Raw genomic sequence first — 24,215 nt, 5'->3', positions numbered from 1 at the left:
CCATCATACTTTCCCATCTCCCCTTTCCTGGATGGCGATCCCAGGCTCCAGCTCTCACGCCGTGCAGGATATTCTGCCACCAGTCCCATCTGGTTCCCTGATGAGATCCGCAGGCGGTGGGGCCAGAGCGGCGGGGTCGCGTGTCTGCCTGCAGGCTGGCTGCCTCCTCTCCTCCGCTTGGATTTCTCTCGTTTTGCAGCGCTCTTATCAGTCTGAGACCAAACTGTTGCACAAATGCTCGTAAGATCCATCTAGAGATCTCAAATATGGTGAAAAAGAGGTGTTTCTCTGAGCAATCTGTTGGAGAGATTTCGTACTGGCTTTTAGACGAGTTCCACGCTGGTATGCATTCCTTTAGCATTAATGCTTCCTCTGGGACTCGAACCTTACAGAAATCTGAGAACCGAGCGTGGGGCTGCAGACACACCTCGGAGACAGCGATGGGGAGGGGAGAGGAGGGGAGGAGAGGAGAGCTCACGGCCGTTGCCTGCAGCTGCTGCTGGAAAGCGGGATCTCAGGGAGCTCTGCACCTTTCAGTGCAGGAAGAAGGGTTTTTTTTCTTCTGAAAATGACTTTTGGCAGTGGATGCTGTTAAGAAAAGAGCCATAACTCAGTACACATATATTAAGTCAGTAAGGCTGGGAGTTATCAGTGAGGGACGGGGGATGAAGGATAGTGACAGTTGTGTTTAACATGCAGTGTAAAGTAAATCAATCACATCGACTCTGTGTCGATTTAAAATCCTCAAAGAGTTGGGTTGAGAGCATCGCAGTTTCTCAGGGAAACTGCTCGTTGCTGGGAACCTCATACCCACCGGGGTGGGGACAGTCCCCACTGGCTTTGCTCAGCCCCACGGTGCAGTGCAGTGTTCACAGTGCTGTGTTTGCAGTGCCCAGCCGTGCCCGAGTGATGGGAGCGGGGTGGTTGGAGGGGCACAGGACTGCCCAGGAGCACCCGGAGCCACAGAGAGAGCTGGGGCAGGTGGGCAGCACGCCGTGCGAAGGACGGCCTATTTCTGACAAGATGTAATTGAGGAAATTTCATTTTCTTTCTTAACTGAATTGCTGTGGGTAATCCAAAGTAATTCTGTCTCGTGTGCCTAATTTAGCAGTGAAAACCTGGATCTTGGGGCTGCGCACGAGAACGTGGCAGATTCTTTAAAACAGCTTTCCTGAAGAGAAAGAGGAACTCGTGGCAGCCGAAGGAAGGAGCTTTTCTTTGGGTTTTGTTTTGATATAAAACACGTAGGTTCTTGCACCTCCATCCACTGGCACTCTGCTTTTCAGAAAAAGAAACGCATTTTTGGAACGGAGCACTGACAGACCTTGGGAAAATCGAGTTGGGAGGAAAAAAATGGAATCCGTGTTGTTTCTCGAAGCACTTTCCCATGTTTCAGATTTCGTACTGATAGATTGATGATATGATTTGCTTCGGAACCAGGTGGCCGCATGGCTCCCATCTGTTGCGTCTCCTGCTCCGTCTCTAAGGGGAGCGCCGCGGAGCTGCGCGGCATGTGCCCGCGCGTGCCCGAGATGCGCGCGGGCGGTGCCGGGGGAGGGGATGCGCTCCTGCAGCACCGCACCCGCGGGACGGAGCGCGGACCCGCGCTGTACGATCCCGTGCGCGTTCGCCCGCATCGGCCGCCCTGAATTGGCGCAAAGAGCCGGACGGGGAAGGGCGGCGGCGCGGCCGGAGGGGCCGTGCCGTGCACGCCATGCCGTGCCGTGCCGTGCCGTGCCGCCCCCGGGCCTGCAGGTGCTGCTGCCCGGAGCTGGGGCAGCGCTGCGGTTCCGCCCAGTCGGGCCAAGTAAACCAGAGTTGTACTTTCGCTTTTATTGGCTGCGCGTTCGCTCTCGGCTTTTCTTCCACTCGCGCAAAAACCCTCGGAACGCGAAGTGGACCCTCCCCGCATCCCCCCCTGCCCCGGGGCTGCCCTCCGTTGGGGGCCCGGGTCGGGTCGGTCCCGCCGCGCCCTCCCCGCCGCCTCCCGGCCGCGCTGGGTGCGGGAAGCCGGCCCTTTCCGGGGGAGGCCGGCCGCGGGAGGGCGGTGGGAGGGCTCCGCTCATGCTCCCTCGCTCCGGGGCAGCTCCGCGCGGTGACTCATCGCGGGACGTGGAAAACACGCGCGCGGACGCAGACGCGCCCGGAGGAGCGGGGGCAGCGCCGGCCGCCAGGTACGCGGGGCCGCAGGTGGGCAGCGCGGGGCCGCGCGCGCTCCCGGCCCGGCCTGCGTGGCAGCCGCCGAGGGCGCGCGCAGGCGGGAGGTGGGGGCGCGAGCGGCGGGGGCGCGCGCGCGGCCAAAGTTGTCTCCGGGACGCGGCGCCGCTCCTCTCCCGCTCCGGGCCGCCCCGCGCGGGCCCCGCCGCTCTCCTCGGCCGCAGGTGAGCTCCGCGCCGAGCCGAGCCCCGCCGGACGGCCCCGGGCGGCGCGGGCCACGCGGGGGCGGGAGGCGGCGGGGCCGGGCCCGGGGCCGCACGCGGCACGTGCGGGGGGAGCGCGGGCGGCGGGGGTGGGGGGGGGCGGTGTCGCGTCGCTGCGTTTTGTCTTTGGTTTGTTCGCTATGGGAGGGGGCGCAGCCGCGGCCCCGCGCCCCGAGCACGTGCAGGGCCGGGCCGGCAGCAGCGGGCAGCGCGGGGTGCGGGAGGAAGCGGTGCAGCGCCGGGGAGGGCGGTGATGCAAGTTCCTGACGCGTCCTGCCCGTCCCGCTGTCAGCTCCGCGTCTCTTCTCAAAGTTCGGCGCTGTGAATCACCGCTCCGAGTGGAGCGGTCGCGCTCAGCCGTCCCTGAGCGCAGCACCCACGAGGACTCTTTCCGCTGTTGCTTTTTTTTTTTCCTGTTGACGTTCTCGGTGACAATCGGATTCTTTTAAGAAGCAACAGGAAAATTTGAAAAAAAATAAAATAATTACAAAAGGGAACGGGTGGCAGAGAAGCGCTGCGGGCCCGCGGCGTGTGGCTTCGTGCCCCAAGGCGCAACGCGGAGCACAGGGACGGGGCGGGGGGGCTTTCAGAGGGGGTCCTGTGCGAGCGGTGCTGGGTCCCGGCCCCGGGAAAGGCTCCGGAGCAGAACCGGCTCCAGCGCTGTGCCACCCGCTGCCTTCTGCTCGGAGTTCCCGGCACACAGACGCGGTTGGGAGAGTTTTCCTGCACCTTCCAGTGTCCCCGTGCTCGTTTTGCTCCGTGGAAGCAGCTGCGGGTGGCTCAGCAGGGCTCAGTGCCTGCAGCTGTGCTCTGCTTGCTGCCCAGGGGGCTCCGTGGGTTGCCGTGAACCTCCGTGGCTGCTCACGCTCGTGGAGGTGCTGCTGCGGATGGCAGCGGGAGGTTCTGCCATCCATCTCACGCTCCCACGTCACGCACTGAGCTGTGGTCTGAGGGCCTCTCCCAGGGCCTGGGAGGGTTGGTTTGGTTTGACACGGGGAAGGATCTGTTTAGTGGTTGTTTACGTGGATCAAAATGAGTTAGGGGGTTTTGTTTATCGATGGTTTTGTGCAGGGGTAGGAGCTGGAGGGGTTTTCTCCTGTGCTTTTGTGACTGTAAAACGGAGGTAGCGACCATCAGGTTCACCTCGTGTGTGCCTTCAGAACACCTTCTAGCTGTGTAGAAGATGAATTAGTGAACACCTTTTCTTACCTCACTTGTGCCAAATATGTTGAACCTCAAGGCTCTGACAGACAGTGCCCGAGGGCAGCGTGCTGGGGCAGGTGGGGGGACCCCGTAACACCCAAACCAGGAGCTTCATTTGGGAACTTGGGCTGATCTTTGCTATGCAACTTCTTCCGTATTATTAAAATTCAACACATGGAGATGGAAAGCAGCTGGGATGCCATGGAGGGTGCAGGCATGGAGTTACGGTTAAAGAAGTCAGGAACGGGCATTGTACCTGCAGTGCATTCCTGTGTTTGTCTCCCAAGGTTTCTGAAGCAGTGTGTTCTGCCTTGAGGGTGAGCGACGCTGGGGCACGCACCTGCCCGGGTGCTGCATTGCCCTGTAGGAAACATCCCCCTTTGTCTCCAGTCTGAACGCAGCGTTCATACCATATGGGGCACAAACACAGATCATCTTTGCAGCTGAAGTAGAGCTCTTGGTTCAGTTGGTAGCACTTACTGGGGGTGCTGATGCCCTGCGGCCTGAGGATGTTTGGCATGGCTGGGGGTGCTCAGAGCTGGACAGAACGGCCTTCCCCTGTATAGAGGTGCAGGGAGGCTGAGCGGGAGCTAGAAAGCCTGAAAGCTTTGTAATACAGAGGCCCTGAAAAGTTTCTTCTGTAGCAGCCCACGTCAGTGCCAGTACTCATCTGCTGCACTGGGAAGCTCGCAGTACACGCAGAAGCACTTGGCATGGTTTGTGTGCATGTTGTCAGTGTCCTGGACAGTAAGTGTGGGTCATCTCAAAACTGAGGGTAACGGAGCCTGTGTGACTTGGCATCACAGGGAGACACCAGATGCTGAATTGGTTCCTGGAGATGAGCTGGTGTGAAACCAACAGGCAGAGCAGGATTCAGGGGAACCACTTCACGTGGCTGTGGGGGTCACTTCTGCTCCCCATGGTTCTGCAGAGCGGAGCTGGCCCAGGTGGGGACAGCTTCATAAAGAAGTGCTGTGTGCCCCTGGGGCTGCTGCCCATGGTTGGGCTCAGCTGGGGCTGCTGAGGCCGTCCCTGCCCCAGGTGTGCAGCTCAGTGCGTCCTGCTCAGGGTTTGCAGTCTGCTTTATAGCAGTGCTTTAGCAGGTATGGCATGGTCCTTGGATATGAGGGCAAATGGACAGTGATTACAGAGCTCTTCCACCAACAGCAGCAGGAGGTTCCCTAGGGAAGCGGTGGTGTCGCCACTGCTGTGTGGTTTGGGCAGCAGAACGTACAAAATGCCAAGTCCACATTTTTAAACCACTTTTTAAAAGCGTTCTCTTTCTTTTTTTCCTCCTTGTAGGTCACAATTGCTGCACTGTGGATTGTTAACAAAAATGCTGGGCAGGTGTGGGGGATGTTTGTGGGGCCGGGCCGGGGCTGCTGCCCTGGGGGGGGGCTGGGATGGGGCAGGAGGAGGCCCTGCAGCGTGGGATGGCCTTCGTGTGAAGGCAGAAAGCTGTGGGGAGTTGCTTTTAATGGTGGTTCCAGCACGGCAGTCTGTAAAACTGTCAAAGCTTTTTATGGCTCGATGGGGCTTTTTCTGTCTTGGCTTATTTCTTGTATGCAGATTGGCTTGGATGGAGCTTACTTCAAGTTCTAACCTGTGCTGAGTGTTCAGACACCTGGCTGTGCAGCGTGGCCGTACGCTCACAGCTCTCTGGAGTCATCCTGATGTCTTTAATTTACTCTTTTTTTAAAAAAAAGTTTCCAGATTATTTTAAGTATTTCAACAAACTATATCTTTAAATAAAATGGATGACAGCCGCCTGTTTAGCTTCCAGCACTTAATCAGATGAGTCGGTTTATCACATGGCAACTATCATATTGAGAGTACTTTTACACTGTCAGTGCAATTAAAGAAATGAGATTTCTGCAGTGTTTACTTCAGCTTGGTGCTGCTCTGAGTGTCTGCTGCCACAGATTCCAGGCAGCGAGCAGCTGTCTGCCGCAGATGGAGAGGAGAAAAGCTTTCCCCTTCACTTCTTACTTCTAAAAAGGTTTCCATCCAGAAGCAGTGGTAACGTAACACTACCTGGGGCTCAGATCCCAGTTTCCTGTTACACGTTTAAGTGAACCAATGGCAGGCTGTATCTCTCCAAAACCAAACGGTGCAAGCGAAGGAATTTTGCATTTCAGAGCATTCTTGAAACCTCACAAATGCTTGTTTGGAAGTCAGAAAGCGTTATTTATTATGTCTTTTTTTTTCCTTAAAGTAGAATTAGAATTGCAGGACGTACGTGCTGATTTAAAATGGAGCGGTGGGGAAGCAGCAGATCGCTGTTAGTGCGGTGTGGGTGCTCGGAGGGCCCCACGGCTGTCTGCTGAGGGCTGTGCTGGGGAAGTGGGGACCCCACGGTGCTGTTCTGCAAACGGAGTTCATGCACAGAGCCGTGCAGCTTTGTTTTGGGATCAGAGGGTGGGATGGTTGGGCGTCCTGTATTTCTGCGCATACCCCGTGGTGGCTGTGGAGCTGCGGGTGTCGACACGAAATGCAGGAGACGGGGGGACTGCGCTTCAGTTCTATTTTCTTATTTCCTTAAATGAAAAAGCGGTGGCTGCTGCTGTACAGCTTTTCCCTTTATGACTGTTCCTTCGCCGTCGGTTTGTTTTCATTTCTGGACTGCTGGCGGTGGACCATGGCCCCACAGCACTTGCTGTGCTCCTGCAGCGTCTGACGCGGCCCTCGGCCGTGAGCTCTGTGTGGGCCCTATGGGGACCGCCCCGGGCAGTGATGTGGGGCTCAGTGCTCCTCCATTTGGGGCAGAGGGGAACGTGGTGGGCAGAGCCCTGAGCCCACGCTGACCGAGGAGCGAGCAGTGTGTGGTGCGGATGCTCTGAGTGCTGTGAACACGGGGATGGCCTCCTCGTGGGGAGCACGTGTTCCCGGTTTGCTGCTGCTCTCCATGCTCTCCATTACTCTGGAGAGTACTCCTTTCTTAAGGTCGTGGGTTTGAGCTGCGTGGCTGCAAGTTAACATTGCAGTGGGTGGGGAGTGCTGGTCTGCAGGCGGATGGAGCACAGTTAACTCAGTACAGCTCCTGTGAGGAACTTCAGCTGAAGTCTCAGTTGTGTCCTTCCCCCATGGGCAGTTCTCGCCTTCCCAAATGGCAGAGGATTTCTCCTCGTTGGGATGTTTTGTGTTTCCCACGTAGAAGAGCTGTGGATGTCAGTGCTATTGTGGAGACTGTGGGAGACTCTGGGGCACACGACCACTGTTGTAGGGAAGAGATGGAGAGAAAAAGCTGTCGGTATTGCAGTGTTCCTTTTCCCCCAGGGGGAGAAACTTGGACTGAAATAGATATTAGCAAACGTGGGCGCCAGAAATCCCCTTTTCCTTCGTGGTACTTCTGTTTTCGTCCTCCTGTGCTGTCAGCATTTAATTAGGTCTTCTATCAAACAGCTGCTCAGAATGTGAATCTCAGAAATGTTGAACTGGAGCAGCAAGAGCATGAAGAGTCGGAAAGGTCCTTCAGAGCACGGGTGTGTTCCAGAGCAGCCGTGTAAGTCAGAGCCGTGTGTGGCTGTGTTACCCTTTAGTCAGTCGGGAAATCCAAGTGGTGACTTTCAGCTGTCACTATATTAAGAACCAGCGCTGCCTTTCGTGGCAGTCTGTATATACTGGACTCGGTGCTATGTAGTAAATATTCTTGCTGTGTTTTCATAATCATTCTACTTAGAGTAAGTGCTTCTTGGGTGGGTATTACAAATCTGTTAATCTTTATGGTATTTATGGGGTAATTTTTAACTCTCCCGAGCTCCTTACTTCCTTACAGGTCAATTACTCAATTTATAACGTTATGTCAGGCGTAAGAACTTCACCGTCCAAAGGGTAAACAGTGCTGGGTACATTTCTTTACCTGTTTGCTCTCGGTTCTTTGTGTGCTGCGGAATGCAATAACTGACAGTGTGACCTATTTACTGGGATTTCCTTCACTCTCCCTGGTTTGTACTTTAAAGTGACTGCGATGACTTATTTTAGCTTTTGTGCTTCATTGCTAATGGAGGGAGTGGGGAGAACTCGCCGCAGCCCTCTCTGAAGAGCACACTGTTAATCACATGGCAGCTCCTTAAGCCAAAACTGCTGCAAACAGTGCTTAGGTATTTTCAGTTGGCCACTGCAGTAACTGATGACTGCAAGTCAAACACCGCCGTGCCTGGCAGCACTCAGCTCTCGGGGGGAGGCCTTGGCCCCGTGAGATGGGCACTGACCCCGGCCTGTTCTCACTGCAGCTGTTGGTTTTAAAGTGGAAATCTGTTCAAGTCTTCGGCGTTTTGGTGGTGTCCCGTGACAGTAAGGCGATGTCCCTGCGCTGGGGCTGGATTTCCTGAAATGGCTTTTCCCCTGGCTGCGGTGTCCCTGTCCTGCTGAGAGCCGGCCCTGCACAGTGCTGGGGCAGAGGGCTGTGCAGTCACGGAGCTCGCTGGTGGCTTGGAATCCCTTCTGGGGGCATCCTCAGTGCTGCCATAAGCTCTCCAAGTAGAATGGCAGCAGATTTCTGGAAGGGGCTGAGTATGTGAGCAGGAGGGGCTGAACGTCTGAATGGGGCTCTCCTCCTGCTACCTTTGTAACTGATGTACAGTCTGCTGGGTTTTCTTCTTTCATGCTTTCCTGTTCGTATTTGTAAGATGAATCTTCTGCCGCAGAAGCAGGTTTCAGCGTCTGTGATGGCTCTGTGAGGATCTGACGAATCCCCTCAGGAACCTGTCTTCTGGTTTTGCTTTTCTTTCTTCTCAGAGGTAAACCACAGTGTGCTCTGTTGTACAGGCAGACCCTGTAGCACAGTGTACCACGCAGTGTTGTTTTCAAAGCTTTGACCAGCTGTTTCTTTACAGAGTTGGTTGTGTTTTGTAAGCGTGTTACTGTGGCATTCCTTTTCAACTTCTTGTTTTTCCTCTATTAACCCCCATAATATTCCATTTGCTCATGGATTTAAAAACAAACAAAAAGGGGTAATGAAGGAAACGGGAACTTCGTTTTCAGAGTAGGAAGGTGTTTCTTGCCTCGTCATTCCACCAGTACCAGGTGATGCCCAGGACTCTCATTCAGCACTGCTTGGGCTGTCCTGATTTTTGCCCTCCTTTCCTACTTGCTTCCCTCTCCTTTTAGAGGGCGTGGAGTTCTGCTGGGTTTCCCATTTTCAGAACGCAAGGCAGCAGCGTGAGCTCTGGGGCTGCAGCCGTTGCAGTGGCGTGGCCAGGGTGTGGGGTCTTGGGGCCCTGGCATGCCAACTGTGTGGGGCATCCCTGGGGCCGGGCTGTGGGGAGTGGGGTGGCTGAAGGTACGTGAGGAAGGCAGGCCTGGGTCAGCACGTGTACGTCTGGGTGACCTGTGTGCCTGTAGGAAGTGAGGTTCAAAATGAGCCACGGGTCGTTGGTCTCACCAGGCTTTGGTGAGGTTGGCTGTTGTCTTTCCTCGTGTTCATCTGAGGCTGGGGATTGCTGAATGCCAGCTTGCTCCTTTCATTGCTGACAAGGTAGCACTAATGAGTTTGATAATAGCAGCTAGATGATATGGGAATATGTTTTCCCTTTGGAGTCTGTCTCCAATTTGTTATATAGAGCCATATCATGATTTCTCTACTCTGAAGCCATCCAGCGGTAGATGCAACCCAGGTAGCTGTTGTTTGTGCCTCCAGTCCATGGCGTTCATTTTGCTCTGGACTCAGTTGCTGTTGCCCTTGGCTTTCCCTTCGTGCTGTCCTGCAGAGCACACCGCTGCTGCTCGCAGCTCTGTGGCTGTGCGCTGCTGAGCGCACGTGGCCGCTCTTCCTCATAGGGCAGCTTTGCTTTGCCAGCAGCTTTTGGGCTAAGCTGCAAACTCTTACAGGAGTGAGTCACTCCGTGCCGTGGCAGAGCACGCTCCTCATTGTGTCCTGGAGGTTGTTTGACCTCCAAAACCAAGTGGCACAGCCCTGCCTCTGCTTCCTCTCCGCTGTGTTCCCAGTGCTGGGACTTCACATTCCCTCCTCCGTGCCCTGGGTTGGTCTGGGTCTGCTCACCTGTGGCTCTGACTTCTGACACCCACTGGAAGCAAAAAAATGGCCTCAGAATACTTCCTCTTCTTGAAGTGTCAGGTGTGTCATCCTTCCTACATGAGCACCGTGCTGGCTGTAAATACTTTTCTTTAACCTCAGTTCAGCTCCATTGATTTTTGAAGTCCTTCTGCAAGCACTGTGTTGCAGGACTGAGAAATCACTTCTTTGTGAGGCTGTGCATGGGAAGTGAGCAGGGTGGGCTAATCAGATTAATTAGAAAGTCCATTAGGGTTTAGGAGCCATAAGAAGACCGGCTTTTCTGAGCTGGCTGGCATTAGAGCTCAGGCTGCTCTACTGCAGTGTGTCTGAAATAACTTCATGGTTTGAAAACCGTGTGTTGTTTTCTGTTTGGTTCTACAGCAAAACAAAACTGGGTTAAAGACAGAGCAGCAGTATTGCTGTCACTTGGGAGCAGCAGTGCTGAGCTGCAGGCGGCCGTTGTCCATGGGCAGCAGCGAAGCAGGACACATCCAGGGCTGCTGCTGACAACTACGGCCTTGTTGAAGGCCCTCCGCACCTCTGCATATCTACATGCACTCAAGTTTTGTTAAACTTTAAGGAATTTTATATCTAAAGTTTTCGGCAGAGTGGTTTTAATTTGTGTAGAAGATGTAATAAAGGCATCGGATGTGTTATATTGAAGGAAGACCTGAACGTGCGACTGTGTAATGGGACCTCTCCTTGTGCAGATGCTGTATGCAGGCTGGTGCTTGTGCCCTGGGAAGCACAGAGGGTTGCACCAGGGCAGCAGCCCTGTTCCTCGTGGCTTCCCAGCCCTGGGAAAAGCCCCGGCCCCTCCTGGTCCCCACCCACCGCTCAACAGCTGCAGGTCCAAGGGGGGGAAAGGAGGGGATGGTGGTGAAGCATCCAGTGGAAGCCCGTGGAGGACAGGTTTGTTTACCTGTGCTGACGTGTTTGCTCGTGGGTTTAAATGATCCACTGATACTGCTGGGTTTGTGCTCCAACATCGGCGCTTATTAACATAATAAAGTCATTATGCACAGGGCAGGATGTGGCACTGAATGGTTTCTGTGTGTTGCACAGAGCTCGTGCGTTCAGTTACCATTTTCTCAAAGGCTGATTCCCAGCTTCTCGTCAGAACATTCTGTGCAGGCCTCTGCAGCAAGAAAAATTGGACCCAATTTAAATAGACAGTCTTGTGAATCCTGAAGGAATTTGGGCATTTAGCCCAGGAAAGGGAGAGTTCTCTGCAATAACTTCATTAACCCTGTCTGTCAGCACGATAAGGGATCGAAGTAGCTGAGCGCGCTTCCCGAAGAACAGATCTTCCCGTTGTGCCCTGCAGCACTGATCCAGGAGCCCTGTCTGCAGACGTGCCCTGGGGAGGTGAAGCCAAGAGCAGTGTTTCGTGTAGAGGAGCAGGTGCTGTCCGTTACAGATACACAGGAATGCGTAGGGAAGGTCACTGTTTCACTGGTACAGATGCTAATACAGACCTTCCCATATTTTGTGGAGGAAGGATCCGAACCTGTTTCTAATGTAGCTGTTCTTGCGAGTAGAAAAATGTTGAATCTTTTTACGCTGGGAAGAGTTCCTGCTTCCGTTTGGCTGCTCTTGCAAGGTCCAGATGCCGGGAAGCTCCTGCAGCATCTGGCTGCTGTGTCCGCGGCGCGCAGGCTTTACGAGGCGGCTTTGAAGTTGCCTTTGCATTTGAATGGTATGAATCTTCAGATCAGCTGGCTGCGTGGTCCTCGCCATCGTTTCCTGTGACTTTTGATTACGAGAAATGTAAATACTTCAAGCTGTTGTTCTGATGTTTTGAAGTTGGGCGTGCACGTATCCCCCTCGGTTCCTTTCCCCTGCGCTGGAGCCAGGTGTGCTGGCTCAGGGCTGTGTGTGAGGTTATGGCACGCAGGGCGGAGAGCACTGCAAACGTCTGGTGGTTCCTGTGAGCAGATAAGATAGGAATATATATCCAGCCCATATTTAATCTTTCCTTCATCGGAAATGAATGAATTCTGAGAAAGATAACAGAAATGTTCTCAAATGATTTGGCTTCAGGCTTGAAGGCTTTATTGCATTGTAAGTGAGAAGGTAAGCGTGTTGCTGCATGCTTGGTAAGCAACACGGAGAAATTCCAGGCACATTGAGTATGTGCTCATTTTTAATGTGTCTCGTTAATGCCAGTAGTGGCCTGCGAGGTCTGTCTGTGCTGTTTCAAAGACTGTGAAAATGAAGGAAGTGAACACTTTCAGGAAGCTCAGAATTGCTCTTAGAAGAATATGAATTAAGGAGCCCTGGCTTCTTAGCAGCCCGAATTGTGTGCGTGTGTGAGCACTGGCTGGAGAGAAACACAGCCCGCTCTTGCTGTTGGTATTTACCGTATAATCTCTCTTCAGAGGGACTGTTTTTCACTTCAGATGCAGCCGACTGCTGTCCGTGCTCAGTTTTGTGTGTGAATGTGCATTTGTTGTATATCTGCCTGCAGCAGGAGTGGTGGACCTACATAGGTCGGTGTGGTGGCACAGTGTGAAGTTCTGCGCAGGGATGGAAGCGGTGCAGGACTGGTGAGGAGCGTTTATCTCATTGTCACAGCGATTGCTTACTCACAGCCATAAATCATGAGTACCTTTGGCACTGGTTAAATGGGAGCCCTGTGAAACCGTCCCTTGTAATGACCGCATTCAGCTAAGCAGCGTTTGAAGTGTATTCAGAAGACTTTTCAAAACAATCCTGTCCTCTGGTTTGGGACCGAGTTCCGAGGGGGTGATTTCACAGCATGCTTAAAGAACCAAAAAATAGCACTAACAACAGAAATCTCACACTAAACCCATCCTCCAAGTCTGTGTTGTGAGCCACAAGAACAGAGGATGATTTGCAAGAAGAAGGCGACAACAGCAACAAGGATCAAATAGAAGGGGAAAGAAATTGTTGAGCAGTTGTTGGTGTGTTTGGAGCCATGGGGGACAGCACGCAGTGGGCTGTGATGTGGATGAGCTCCACGCTGCGGTGGGTGCTGCTGCTCCGAGGAGCTGTGTGCCTTCCGGGGCCTCGGGGGCTCAGAGCTGCAGGCACAGCTCTGGCTGATGGCCGTGCCTTGGTTTCTGCACTACCTCTGAAATGAGGAGTGTGTAGATGTGCCTGAGTATTTTTGTGTTTCTGTGTTTTCGTTCTTGGAGGTCGTTTCTGTAGTTGGAAATTTGTAACTTGCAGCCATATGAGTTGGATGAAGTTAACCTTCTGAAAGGCTTCAAAAATATCATCTGTTAAATGTCATTTCAGTGAACTCCGATTAAAAGAAAATGCAGCTTGTGTCCTTAGGTTTTAAAAACATTGTCCGTTATTGGACGTGTTTGGTGGTTGATGCTTTGATACTCGCAGTACCAGGTCCAGGCCCCTCCATTTGGAGCTTCCCTGCTTCCACAGATGGAGACAGCCAATTTCTGCCTGCCACGCTTCGTCCTTCAGAGCTTATGTCATCCAGAGTGAATACAGTTTTATTAGGTAGTATATCAGCCCTTTGGGCATGGGTGGCATTACTAAATCCAATATGAAGTTGTGTAATTGGGTGATATTAATATTGTTTTAAGAGTTTCTTCACGCTTTCGTGTATGTTATGCTTTCCTGGGCTCTGCAGGTGCATGCTGTGTTCACGCTCTGTTACTTTTGCTGGTGTGTATGTGTAAATATGGTTTCTCCTTAACACAGAGCCCAAGGTTTTGGTGCTCCTGGCTGATGATACATCTGCATCTGTGCAGCAGTTCGTGCCCGGGTTTGCTCAGCGCAGCCTGGGCAGTGGGTAGGAGTGGTGGTCCATGGTGTGGCCCTTCCAAGTCCTTCCCAGCAGTACTGCTTTGCTGCCTCGTGCTTTTTCCTTTAACATTTGTATTCGTAGGGGCTTTTTTCCAGAGTTGGCAGGTGTGTATTTCGCATTACCACGAGGGGTTTTTGGATGTTAAGCTGCTATTTGCTTATGGTAATTTCCAGTCCTCATAAGGTGACGGAGAGAGATGGGCGGAGAGGAAAAAAATTGTCAAGCATTTACAGTAAATACTCCCTGCTTTTGGAAACACTGTCAGAAGTTTAATTGTTGGGTTCAAGTGAGTTTGTCACACGCCAGACAGAAGCAGTCTGCCGCGAGGAGCGGGTCGTGCCCTCCCACCAGGCAAAAGGGAGAGTGAGAAGTGGGGCCGCGTCACCTGGCGCTGCAGAAGGGATGGGGCACGCTGCTGAACCCAGCCTGTAATGAGGCTCTGCACGGAAGCGTGCGGGGCTGCGCTTGCTTTGCCAAAGCTCTTCAGTATGATGGATGAGATTTAAAGGTTGATCTGCCTAAATTGCAATGAGAATACTAACGACGGAGATATTTCTGTTGTGAACTATTCCTACCAGACTTCACAGCCGTGACAGAAATGGTGTAAGATAATGGACAATAAAAGTCACTCGGAAATAATACTCTCCCAGGACTGGGCTGCCTTCGGCGCGGCACGTACCCTGAACCGCAGCGATAATGTAATCATGAGCCAAGATCATCATTGAAATATATAGGTAATCTCATACAGCATCCTGACAGATTTATTTTATGAGCAGGCAAGAGAGAGAACATTATTGGGCAGTGGAGAGGAGGAGCGCTGCTGGCATGGCCGTGCTGGTGGGACGGCAAACCCCACAGCTCTGCCCCTGGGGACCCTGAGCCCACAGCCAGGCCTGCCCTATAGCACTACCCTGCCTTCCTGCTCCACCTCGTGCTGCTCTGGGCCGTGGTTAAATGCCATGGGTTGCTGGGATGATGTGCGACCCATGTCTGGTTTTGTTTTTACACCGGGTACCTGGATGGAGCTGTGTGGGATCTGGGAGAGGGAGGTGTGGAGGAGCAGCTGAGTGCAAAAGCACGTACATACGTACATGTGTATGTCCATGGTGATACTGGAGGGAGTTGGAGCAGGTCAGAGGTGTGTGCAGCTCCAGGACATCCCTGGAGGGTGCAGATCTGTTGGGAGAATTGAAGCAGCTCTCGATGAGCTCAGGTACATTTTCTCAATGATGAATTTATTGCAAGTTGGGTGCAGGTTCAGCTGGAAGCCTTTCTCTCTTTGCCACTGTTGCCAGAAGCTGTTCCTCCCAGTGCTTCGGGTGCACGCTGACTGTCCCCCACCACTGACATCTGCAAATACTGACGTAGGTGGCACCTTCAGCAGTGTAGGAACTGCCCCTCTGTGTGCACAGTATATTGTACAGCCTTCTGGTGTGAGTTCACACGAGTTCCCTCTGATTTTGGTACAATAAAGTTGCTGCTGTGTTGGTGTGGAGGAGGTAAGCCTGCCTCTGCTCCTGTGAAATGGAGGTGGCACATGTAGCTGAACCCGGGCAGCAGCCTGGGGCTGCAGGTAGCTGCTCACAGCTCGGCCTCGTGCTTCCCTGGGGAGTCCGTCCTGCTCTGCGGCTTCTGGTGTGCTGTGTCTCATTCAGGTGCTTATACGGGTTACAAGCAGACGTGTTTTGCAGATTGTTGGGATCCATGGGATATCTTGATGCACAACTCTCCAAAAGCCAGCGGTGTTACGTAGGGTTGTGCTGCACAGTGCGTGTACCTCTTTGGGTGTCACAAAGGGCCTCCCTGCCACCTCCACGGCTCTGCCAGCTGCCCAGAATAGCCGGGCTGCAGCCCGGGAGGACACGCTGTCCCGTAGGTGTCAGCGGGCCGCTGTCATGTGAGCTGTGCGGATCTCTTTTCAGAGCTGATATTTGGTTCTTACTGCTTCCTTTGCCTCCAGCTGCAGTGCCTTAAACAGTGACCAAACCTGGGCTCACCACCTGATGAACTGGGGCTGCTCAGGGCTGCTGGCTGCCCGTGCAGCTGCTGTCCCTGTGGCCCAAAGGAGCTGCTGCTGGAAGGGTCCGGCACGGCAGCGCCGGGCACTGCTGACATGTGTGAGAAGAACTGAGCGCAGCTTGCTGCACAAATTCTTCTGCATCGTATTTTCTCTCTCCCCGTTCACCCCTCCCCCCCCAAAAAATATTTCAAATACCTTTGCATTTTAAATTAAGAATTAGTCATTGCTCAGATGCCAGGCGTGCACTATTAATACACTAATGAGATCAGGTTGTGCTCTCGCTGAGTGAATACTTGCCAAAACTCTTGAAACAAAGTTCTGAAAATGCTGGGGCTGCCACTGAACATTGCCTGGTCAGCGCCAGGAGCAGCAAACGGATCTCACCTACAACACGTGTGGATAATGAATATTTAGCTGGGAATAACGTTACTTAATCAAGCAGAAAACCTGCAGCATCCCATTGGAGGGGAAAGCACACTGGTGCAGTTAGTGTGCATGTGCTGTGTGTGTGGTGAGTGCATTTCTGGGTTGGCTTTGCTCCCGGGGCCGGGTCCCAGTGCAGGTGTTGCTGCAGGAGCAGTGCAGTGCATGCTGGAAGTGCCCCTGTGCAGTGGAGAGCAAAGCCAGGCTTTTCCCAGGCCTGGCTCGGGCTGGGTGATGCCAAAGGTTTTGTTCTCTGGAAGCAGTGCTGCCCGTTGAGGTCACGTAGTGCCCCACGGCACCAGGACCTGCTGCCACGCTGGGCTGGTTGCAGTATCGTTGAATCTCCCATCCAAGCTCTCGTATGTTGCTGTTACCCTCAGGCTTTTGCTTTCTTTTATAATGCAGCTCAAAATACACGCAGTATTGTGCTGAGAAATAGCTTGCTCCGATGGAGGTGCAGCGCGCGGTGCCGGGAGGTTCGTGTTACGGGGCTGGATTTCACAGCTCTTCACCCACTGAGCTGTCCGCAGCATGAATGAAGTTACATTTCAATTTGTGTCGTGACTCTGAGCTCCACAAATGAGATCTTTGTGCTTGAAATGGAGGGGTTGCTGGCTTGGTCTCCGTGAGGTGTGAAAGTGGCTTCAGGATGAAGTTGGTGACAGTGCTTTCCTGCCAAGGTCCTAGATTCCTTTCTCCCATGCTGCAGTCCTTTGCTGGGTAGTGTGGCTGCAATGCAGAGCGGAGCACTCCAGTTCCCATGTCCTCAGCAGTGGCCTTTACATCCTCAGCAGTGGCCTTCTCATGCTTTCAGATGTGGGTGTGTGGAGCGTGTGCTTGTGCTCGAGTGCTGTCCGGCTTTGAGTAGCACTGGGCATTGTTTTGTTCTTCCAAAAGCGTTGAGGGCTGTCAGCTCCCGCATTGTCTGTAACAAAACAGATGAGCAACTGATTCCTGGCTTACCAGGTGCATAACAATCGTAAGGGAAGTTTCAGACGTTCTTGGAGTTTGAACTGTGTATTTCTATCTCTGGGAGAACAGACATAGTTGGCTTCGTGTTGTACGTAAGATGTGAAGTACTGTGGGAGATTAGAAGATGCAGTGCCTAAAGCAGAACTTAACAATCATGATCTAGGGGAAAGCGTGCCTTCTCCTTGCCCTGTGCATGCCTCATTGATTGTGCGTGCCTCGGATTTTCAAAGAGCTTTAAATGCTTTAGAAGCAAGCAGGGTACAATCTGTTTGGAAATTCTCCAGGGCTGGGTACCACGGTGCTCCTGTGCTGGGAAGGGATGCTGGCTTGTAGCTTGCTCTCCTGGTTTGCAGGGGCTGCTGCAGTGCTTCAGAGCCGGCTGGGAGGTGGCACACTGCAGTCCCCTGGCAGGGGACAAACGGGTGTCTGGGTGCACAGTCCCACAGAGCACGTGCTGATGGCTCCCTCTGCTCTCAGCCCGCAGGTCCGGCAGCGCTTGGTATGTGGGCATGGAGGGGCAGCACGAGCACCCGCAGCACCTGGGGGACCAGACCAGCACGCTGTGCAAGCTGCCAGGCCAGGACTTCCAGCACGACCCGCAGGTGAGCACGGCCAGCCCTCGCCTTCCCTTCTCTGCCCTTCCTTCTGCAGAGACCTCTTTTCCCCTTCTGGTCTGTGTATAACCCAGGTATATCCAGTGTGGGACGCTGCCAGCTGGCCAGTTTCCTATTTTTAAAAGAGCCTGTAAATACATGTATTGTGTTGGCTTTCTCTCCACTTTGATTCTTTAAAGAAAGGACAAAGAGAAGCAATTTGAATGTAAACAGAGAATACTTTATTTCCTTGCATACTGTAATAATAAGTGCTGAAGAGGTAGTTACAAAACAGAAGACAAAAGTTCATTCTACGTGAAGCTGTAGGCTCTGTGACTCCATATTTCTGGGACGTTTCTACCCCAACGTGTTTGGTTACTGTTCCCATCCTGCCCAGCAGTGCTTCCCCTTCTCTCCCCTCCCTCCCTGCAGCACTGGGGCTCCCTGCCCCAGCCTGTTTCCAGCAATGAGACTTTTCCTGGAATCACAAGGCCTGTATTTTCTGCATTTTTGTAGGCCACAAAGCTGCTTTCTAGAGCAGATGAGTTAGAATCTGTTAGAAGGATGAGCATTGGAACTGTGGTGTAGGGACGCCCTGAGGAGGGCACATGGGTGCTGCTTGGGGTGCTCTGGCTGTGCCGCTGGTGGTGATTGTGGCTCCTTGGACAAGGAGGGGCCACCAGGAAAGCTGTGTCAACACCCTGCATGTAGAGCATGGCCATGAATGTATCTTACACAGCACTGCTTGGAAAATGCATCACATGGAGCAAAGCCCCCCTCTCCTAATGTAGCAATTTGTCATATTAAGTCACTTAATAATAATTGAATCCCCTTGATTAATCTCCTAGAATTAGCCAGTTGCATTTTGAGCAATTAGGGTTAATTACTGCCTCATTTGGCAGGATAGAGCCCGTGTAATTATTTCATGAACAAGATTAGGAAGTGTTCCTGTGTAGCAGATATGTTCATGGCATCTTGGAGCACATGTTAGAATTTGTAATGACATAGTTAAATGTAATTAGTAGCTAGTTATCTGTGTGCTGCTGTTGTGCTGATGCTGAGTGGGCTCGTTGTGCCGCGTGGTCTCCGTGCAGTGAAACCTCCCCTCAAGGCTGCTAAGAGCAGGTCGTGGGGGGGGGCTCCCACAGTAAATGGGAAGTTTGGAGAAGGATGAGGACTGCAGGGAGAACTGCTTTGATTTTGTTGTATTCAGTTTTTGTTAGTTTGTGTTAAGAGAAGCAGCAAATGCAGTTTAGACATGAGCACGAGTTGAGCGTTCAGAGGGCTCTGCTGATGGCATAGGATGGCCTGTCGTGTGCCATCCAGCTTCTTCCAAACTGCTTAGCTTATTTCTACATTAATATGAATTTCTCTCTTCTCTTGTCATAAACTACTACACATAGCTGTCGATGTAAACTTGTCTTCAAGCCAAGTTCTTCAGCAAACTTTAACTTGGAGGTAACGTTTCGGGTGAGGGATATCTCACACTGCAGTGTAGTCGGGTTTTGAAGCCACAAAATGAAGAACCTGATGTATTCTTCAGTAATTACTTGACTGCCTGCTTGGAGGATAATCCATATTTTAAAGGTTTCCTCATCTCTTGTGAGCTCAGAAGTTCTTTTTTTAATCAGTCTGTTCTAAAGTGTTCTCATAAATTCACACTGGAATTTCAACCTCAAAGTATACGGAGCTCTTTTCAGGTAAGTGTTACTGAGTGGGGATGGTGTACAGTTTGGGACATTGTAGAGAGGCTCTGAAATGCTGATGTAAATCATTGCCTGTAGTGCATACGTGTTCAGCTGTAGGGCCTAAAGCTTCTCCATCTCCTATCGCAGATGTCTTCTAAAGGTGAAATTAGTTAATGGTAAATGTCATTCAAATGAAGTATGCACTTTAGAAGCAAGGAAACAGTTGCTTTAAAATTAATGATGCATTGCAAATATCAGGAAAAAAAAAACAACTTATATCCAGCATAAAGATAATTAAAATTCAGGTCAGAACCATATGACTTCGTCAGGCTAAATTTTTTAATGAGATTTCAAAAAATTAATTGGGCGAGTATGTTTTTTACTCTTCTGAAGAGTATTTCATTGCACGGCTCTACAGGAAAGAAGCTTTTATCGAAGGGCTGTAGTGTCTGACTTTTAACTGTTGATTAACCACTCCTTAACGATTTTTAGCTTGATGAAAAGTAACGTAAGCCTCGTGCAGCCCCATAGCACCTGCACACTGCTGCCCAGTGCCAGTTCTGCACACAACAGTCAGACTGCAGCAAAGCAATTGAACGTATCGTTAATTGGTGTTAATGATTGGGGTTCTCTCCTTGAGGACTGGGCAGTGGCTGTTCCCATTTACTCAGCTCCTTTGGGCTGGAGTCCTCTTCACCCCTCTGGGTGCAGCAGATTTGCCTTCATTCTGTCTCACCTCTGTGCTCTGTCCTTTGCCCGAAGTGGCAGTGGTGGCTGCGGGGAGGGCTCTCAGGACCACTCTGTTTTCCCTCAGTGTTCAAATAATAACAGAGAGGTAAATTTCTTGGTCTCACATTCGTGAGAGCAAAGGGGCTGCAGCTGGGCCCTGTTCTCTGCCTCTCTGAGTGAGGAGGGCCAGGTAAGTCACCAAGCGTTGTGGAGGAGAAGCAGTGCCTCTGTCTGGGAAACAGCTCAGCACCTGAATGGTGCCACTGCAGCAGGCATCGCTGAGAACCTGAGTGCAGGAGTAGAAACTGAGTCCAAAGAAAAGCAAAAAGAGAGCAAGGATTGTTTATTAATGTATTTTAATGCTGTTCTCTGACGTTGCCCACGTGTCCTAATGACCTGCTGGGTAGGGATTCCCACTGACCCTTTGTTAATTTCTTGCCACTTCTGTGTATCTGTTTGGGGGTGTGCAAGTTACAATAACTGAAGTCTTTATTGCATTGTTTTTTGTATCATAAAGCCTTACTGACACTGTTCTGTAGAAAAAAAATGCTGAGGCTGAAAGTTCTGGCAAACCTGTCCCTGAAGTGTTTGCAGAGGGCTGTTGCCACATAACTTCTGTGAGCTCTGAAATTCTTGCTTTTGCATCACTGATTACATCTGAAAGAGAGCCCGTATGCTGGAGATGTAGTCCAGAATAGCTTGTTCCTGGAATGATCTCTGCAGTTCTGAAAAATGAATAGCCTCTTTATCTGAATGAGGAATTAATTGACTTTAATCTTTGGCTTTTTTTTTTTAATGGAGTACTAGAAAAATGGGACTTCATTGTGTGTGTGAAGAGAACGGCCTTTGTCTCAGAATGAGCTCTTCCCAGCCTGTCCCCTTCCTACAGCTGCCCCTCCAGCAGCCGTGTGCAAGCAGCCACATTTCACAGTGTCTTTACGGTTCTGGGGCTTCGCTTTTCAGGGCTTTTTTCTTTCTTTTTTCTTCTTTTTTTTCTTTTTTCTTTCAAGCTGTGTCATTGGCCTCGATGGCTCGTGGTCTTCCTGTATTCACAGAGCTCTGAACACTGCCCTGAGCCTGAATTTGTCTGAAAGTGAGCAAATCTAGCTTTGACCAGTAGGTCTGGAAATAATGGCGTTATCCAATCGTACACCCAAATTTGCGTGTGGAACCTCCTAGATTTGCAGAAGTAAAGGTCAGGGTTTATTTGAGCAGATAGGTGTTGGTTCTCTGACAGCCTCATGGAAAGTTGTAGTGATGGAGCCTGGGGGAAATAAGAAGTGCCCTATGTCAGAAGTCCTGGCAGAAGCAGTGTGTGTAAGGCCAGATTCAGGGGCGATGTCCTGAGAAGGTCAGTGTTTCTGAGGTGTGCTAAATGTGTAAGGTGATGCCTCGGAGTTACCTGCTTCCGTGCACGTGCAGAAGGCACAGGAGGATTTCAAACAGCCGTGGGAAAGCGGCGCTGCCCGGGGCTGGAGGGAGCTGTGCTGCAGCCCGGCCTGACCCGGGCATGCTCTCTGCTTTGTGCTGCAATCAAACATCTTCCAGCCTGGACGGAAGCTCCATTATTTTAATTAGGTCTGATAGGTTGTGATAGCGAATGCAAATCTAGGTCATTGCATATGTAAATGTGCAGCTGTAGTCCTGGAGGATGCCAGAACATATCAGCTGAGGTGTCCAGTCGTCATGCAGCATTAACTCCAGCACGGCAAGCAGACTTCAGCTGCTAAGCGTGGCAAGTGGTGGGGCCAAACACATCCTGTCACCCAGCTAACATTTATTTACAGTTTCAAGTTAAGGAGTTGCTAGATATTTCTTGGCACATGCTTAAAATACTAATTTGCACTTAGGCTCTGTAGATTTAAACACACAGTTTGATGATTCATGATGAGCAAACAGGTACCGTCCCTGATCCTACTATGGATTTCTTTCATAAGAGAAAGATTTGTCATAGCTGCTCCATAAAATCTCATTAGAAATGTTACCTTTATTGTGAACACTAACTCCCAGGCAGGAAAGCTTTTGCTGGAAGTTTCTTGCTGCTCCAGGGGAGCTGTGCTGTGGGCTTCTCATTTCTGGGGGCAGCTGTTGTGCATAACTGCAAATGAAGCACTTTTCATACTGTCCTCAGCCTGGAGAAATGAAAACCTTTCCTCATAATATGGGAGTACTTAAATGCTCATTGTGATAGATGGAAAACTGTACCTGTGGCTTCAGTGTTTCAAAAAGAATTATGCAAAGTGTCATTTCATGTGAAAATGAGTGGTTTTGCTCTTTTAGGGAACTTAAACTGAGAAAGCTGCTGCTGATGGCCTGGAGATAAATACCCAATTATGTGCCTACTTTAATTAGCAGGCATTGCGTGGACATTAGGGCAGTGTGTTATGTGTTCTCCAGAGTCCTAGGTCTGGTGCGAGGACTACACCCTGTGAGACATCCTCACGCTGTGTGTGCTGCTCTGCTAGGAGTTGGTGGGCTGAGCTGTTGTGCTCAGTCTGTTCCCACCCTCACCCCTCTGTGCCGGGAGGTTTTGGCAGCTGCCATCTCCTGTGGCATGCTCCCCCTGGCTATGGTGCCCCTGGGTATGGTGCTGGGGCTGTCTGCTGAAGATTTAATTTGTTTTAATTCAACAGAGACATTTAACGTCGTACCCGTATCGCTGCACGCTGGCAGACTTTCAGATAGAGAAGAAGATTGGACGAGGACAGTTCAGTGAAGTTTACAAAGCAACTTGTCTTCTGGACAGAAAGCCTGTGGCGTTAAAGAAAGTTCAGGTGAGCACTGAAATTCAGCCTTTCTGTTAGGGAACAGAATGGGACTGTTTCTTACACTGCTTGGAATACTGACTGCAGCTTCTGAGATGAGTTTTACCCTACTGCTGGCCCTTAAGTGGCTTCAGAATAAAGAAAGCATTTGTCTTTGGTCTGCGGGCTGCATGTGTGTGCACTCATTGCAGTAGAAGCTACAAAGTCAGGAAGGAGAGATCAGTTCCTTGTTGAATAAGTGCTTGGATTTTTTCACCGTTTCACTTAAATCTGCTTTTTTGTCTTTGAAGATTTTTGAAATGATGGATGCCAAGGCTAGGCAAGATTGCATCAAAGAGATTGACCTCTTGAAGGTAAGAATTCTATTTTTCAGTTTTTTGTTTTGAGGAAGAATTCCAGCTGATGGCATCAGATTGTTTGTTTGCACAATGACTTATCGGATACCAGACAACATTCCAAGAAATTGGTTTAGTTAGGGTGAGGAAGAGCAGGGATATTTGCTGACAGTCTGCATGCATTCTAGTATCTTGTTTACTGTGCACATTACTGTGCAGGTTGTTTAATTGTTATTTGCTGTTGAAGGCAAATGAATCTTCCTAGCTAGCACTGCTCAGATCTAAACACTGTTAGGTGTTTGTTGTATGGGGTCAACTAAACAGAGGCTGGAATGCAGGAAGAGAGAAGTGCCAGCATGGAAGGTGTTCAGAGGAGTGCTGCCTTCCTTGTCCCAGCTGTGGTGGTTTGATGTTGTGCTCTGTTGGCACGTGGTGCTGAGGGCTAGGGCTAGGTTTGTTGGGCTGCAATGCCTCGGGAGGCTCAGCAGTTTTCCCATCAGAGCATCCTTCATAAAGCAGAAAACAACTCTCAAGTCAGAGGCTTAGCTTTACGTACAGGAGCAGCGTGCAGTGCCCTGGCATCAGCTGTGCCCTGAGAGCTTGTTTGATGGAGGCATCCCGACGCACGTTGGGTGTCAGTACCCGCTCTGCTCGGGGCTTTGGTGCTTTCTTGCCTTGCAGTCTGTTCTTAGGCTGATGTATCTGAGAGCAGACACATGAGAGAAATTGCCCAGAGACGATGGGCCCTGCGATTTCTTTATTTATCTGTGTCTGTGTCTGGTGGCAATGCTCCTCTCCTGATGCCTGCACATGGATCCCATTAGTGCTAATGCGCGCCAGTGTCGAGGCATCGCAAAGGAGAATCTATCCCGTAATGTGCATGCAGAGAGGCTGATTAGCATGATGGATTGTACCAGTGTTTCTTTTGGCTTTGTAACCCCTGAAATAGGCAGGTTGAGTCACAGCTGTTTAGTAGATGAAATGCTCACTTTAGTAGTTTCTAAATTTACTGCATTTCTGAGAGCGTGAGCGAAAGAAAATGTAATGTAAAATGAGCAAGAAGGAACGAGTGGAGAAATCTGGGTTCTCCATTTTCTCCTAAGAAATTACAGGTTTCCATTTTAAGAAATTCAGGCATAAAATATCGAGATAAATTTTAATTTGAGCAAGTTTCTTAATTTAGGTCTGTGAGTAAACTAACAGTCTGAGCACATGCAAAACACTGATGGAAAAAAGATACCATAAGAAAAAAACT

General features: G+C 51.1%; 1 protein-coding gene across 2 annotated transcripts in view; it reads left to right on the top strand.

Moving 5' to 3' along the window:
• The first annotated feature begins 2,090 nt into the window (after nucleotides 1–2,090).
• The window catches only part of NEK6 (NIMA related kinase 6), a 42,629-nt gene continuing 20,504 nt past the window's right edge, over nucleotides 2,091–24,215 (top strand). The window contains exons 1-4 of one of the 2 annotated variants that reach the window (XM_065737354.1): nucleotides 2,091–2,174; nucleotides 17,328–17,452; nucleotides 22,494–22,634; nucleotides 22,916–22,978. In XM_065737354.1, coding sequence (XP_065593426.1) covers nucleotides 17,360–17,452; nucleotides 22,494–22,634; nucleotides 22,916–22,978 — 297 coding nt within the window. In that variant the 5' untranslated portion in view covers nucleotides 2,091–2,174; nucleotides 17,328–17,359. Of the gene's footprint in view, nucleotides 2,175–2,306; nucleotides 2,382–17,327; nucleotides 17,453–22,493; nucleotides 22,635–22,915; nucleotides 22,979–24,215 lie in introns of those variants that run through there. The other variant, XM_065737355.1, reaches the window with a different exon arrangement.

The sequence above is a fragment of the Cyrtonyx montezumae genome, unplaced genomic scaffold, assembly GCF_038088225.1.
Source record: "Cyrtonyx montezumae isolate F1298 unplaced genomic scaffold, pur_monq_1.0 scaffold_20, whole genome shotgun sequence".
NCBI lineage: Eukaryota > Metazoa > Chordata > Aves > Galliformes > Odontophoridae > Cyrtonyx > Cyrtonyx montezumae.
The sequence above is the reverse complement of the archived record's forward strand: the minus strand, read 5'-3'. Positions and strand labels throughout refer to the sequence as shown.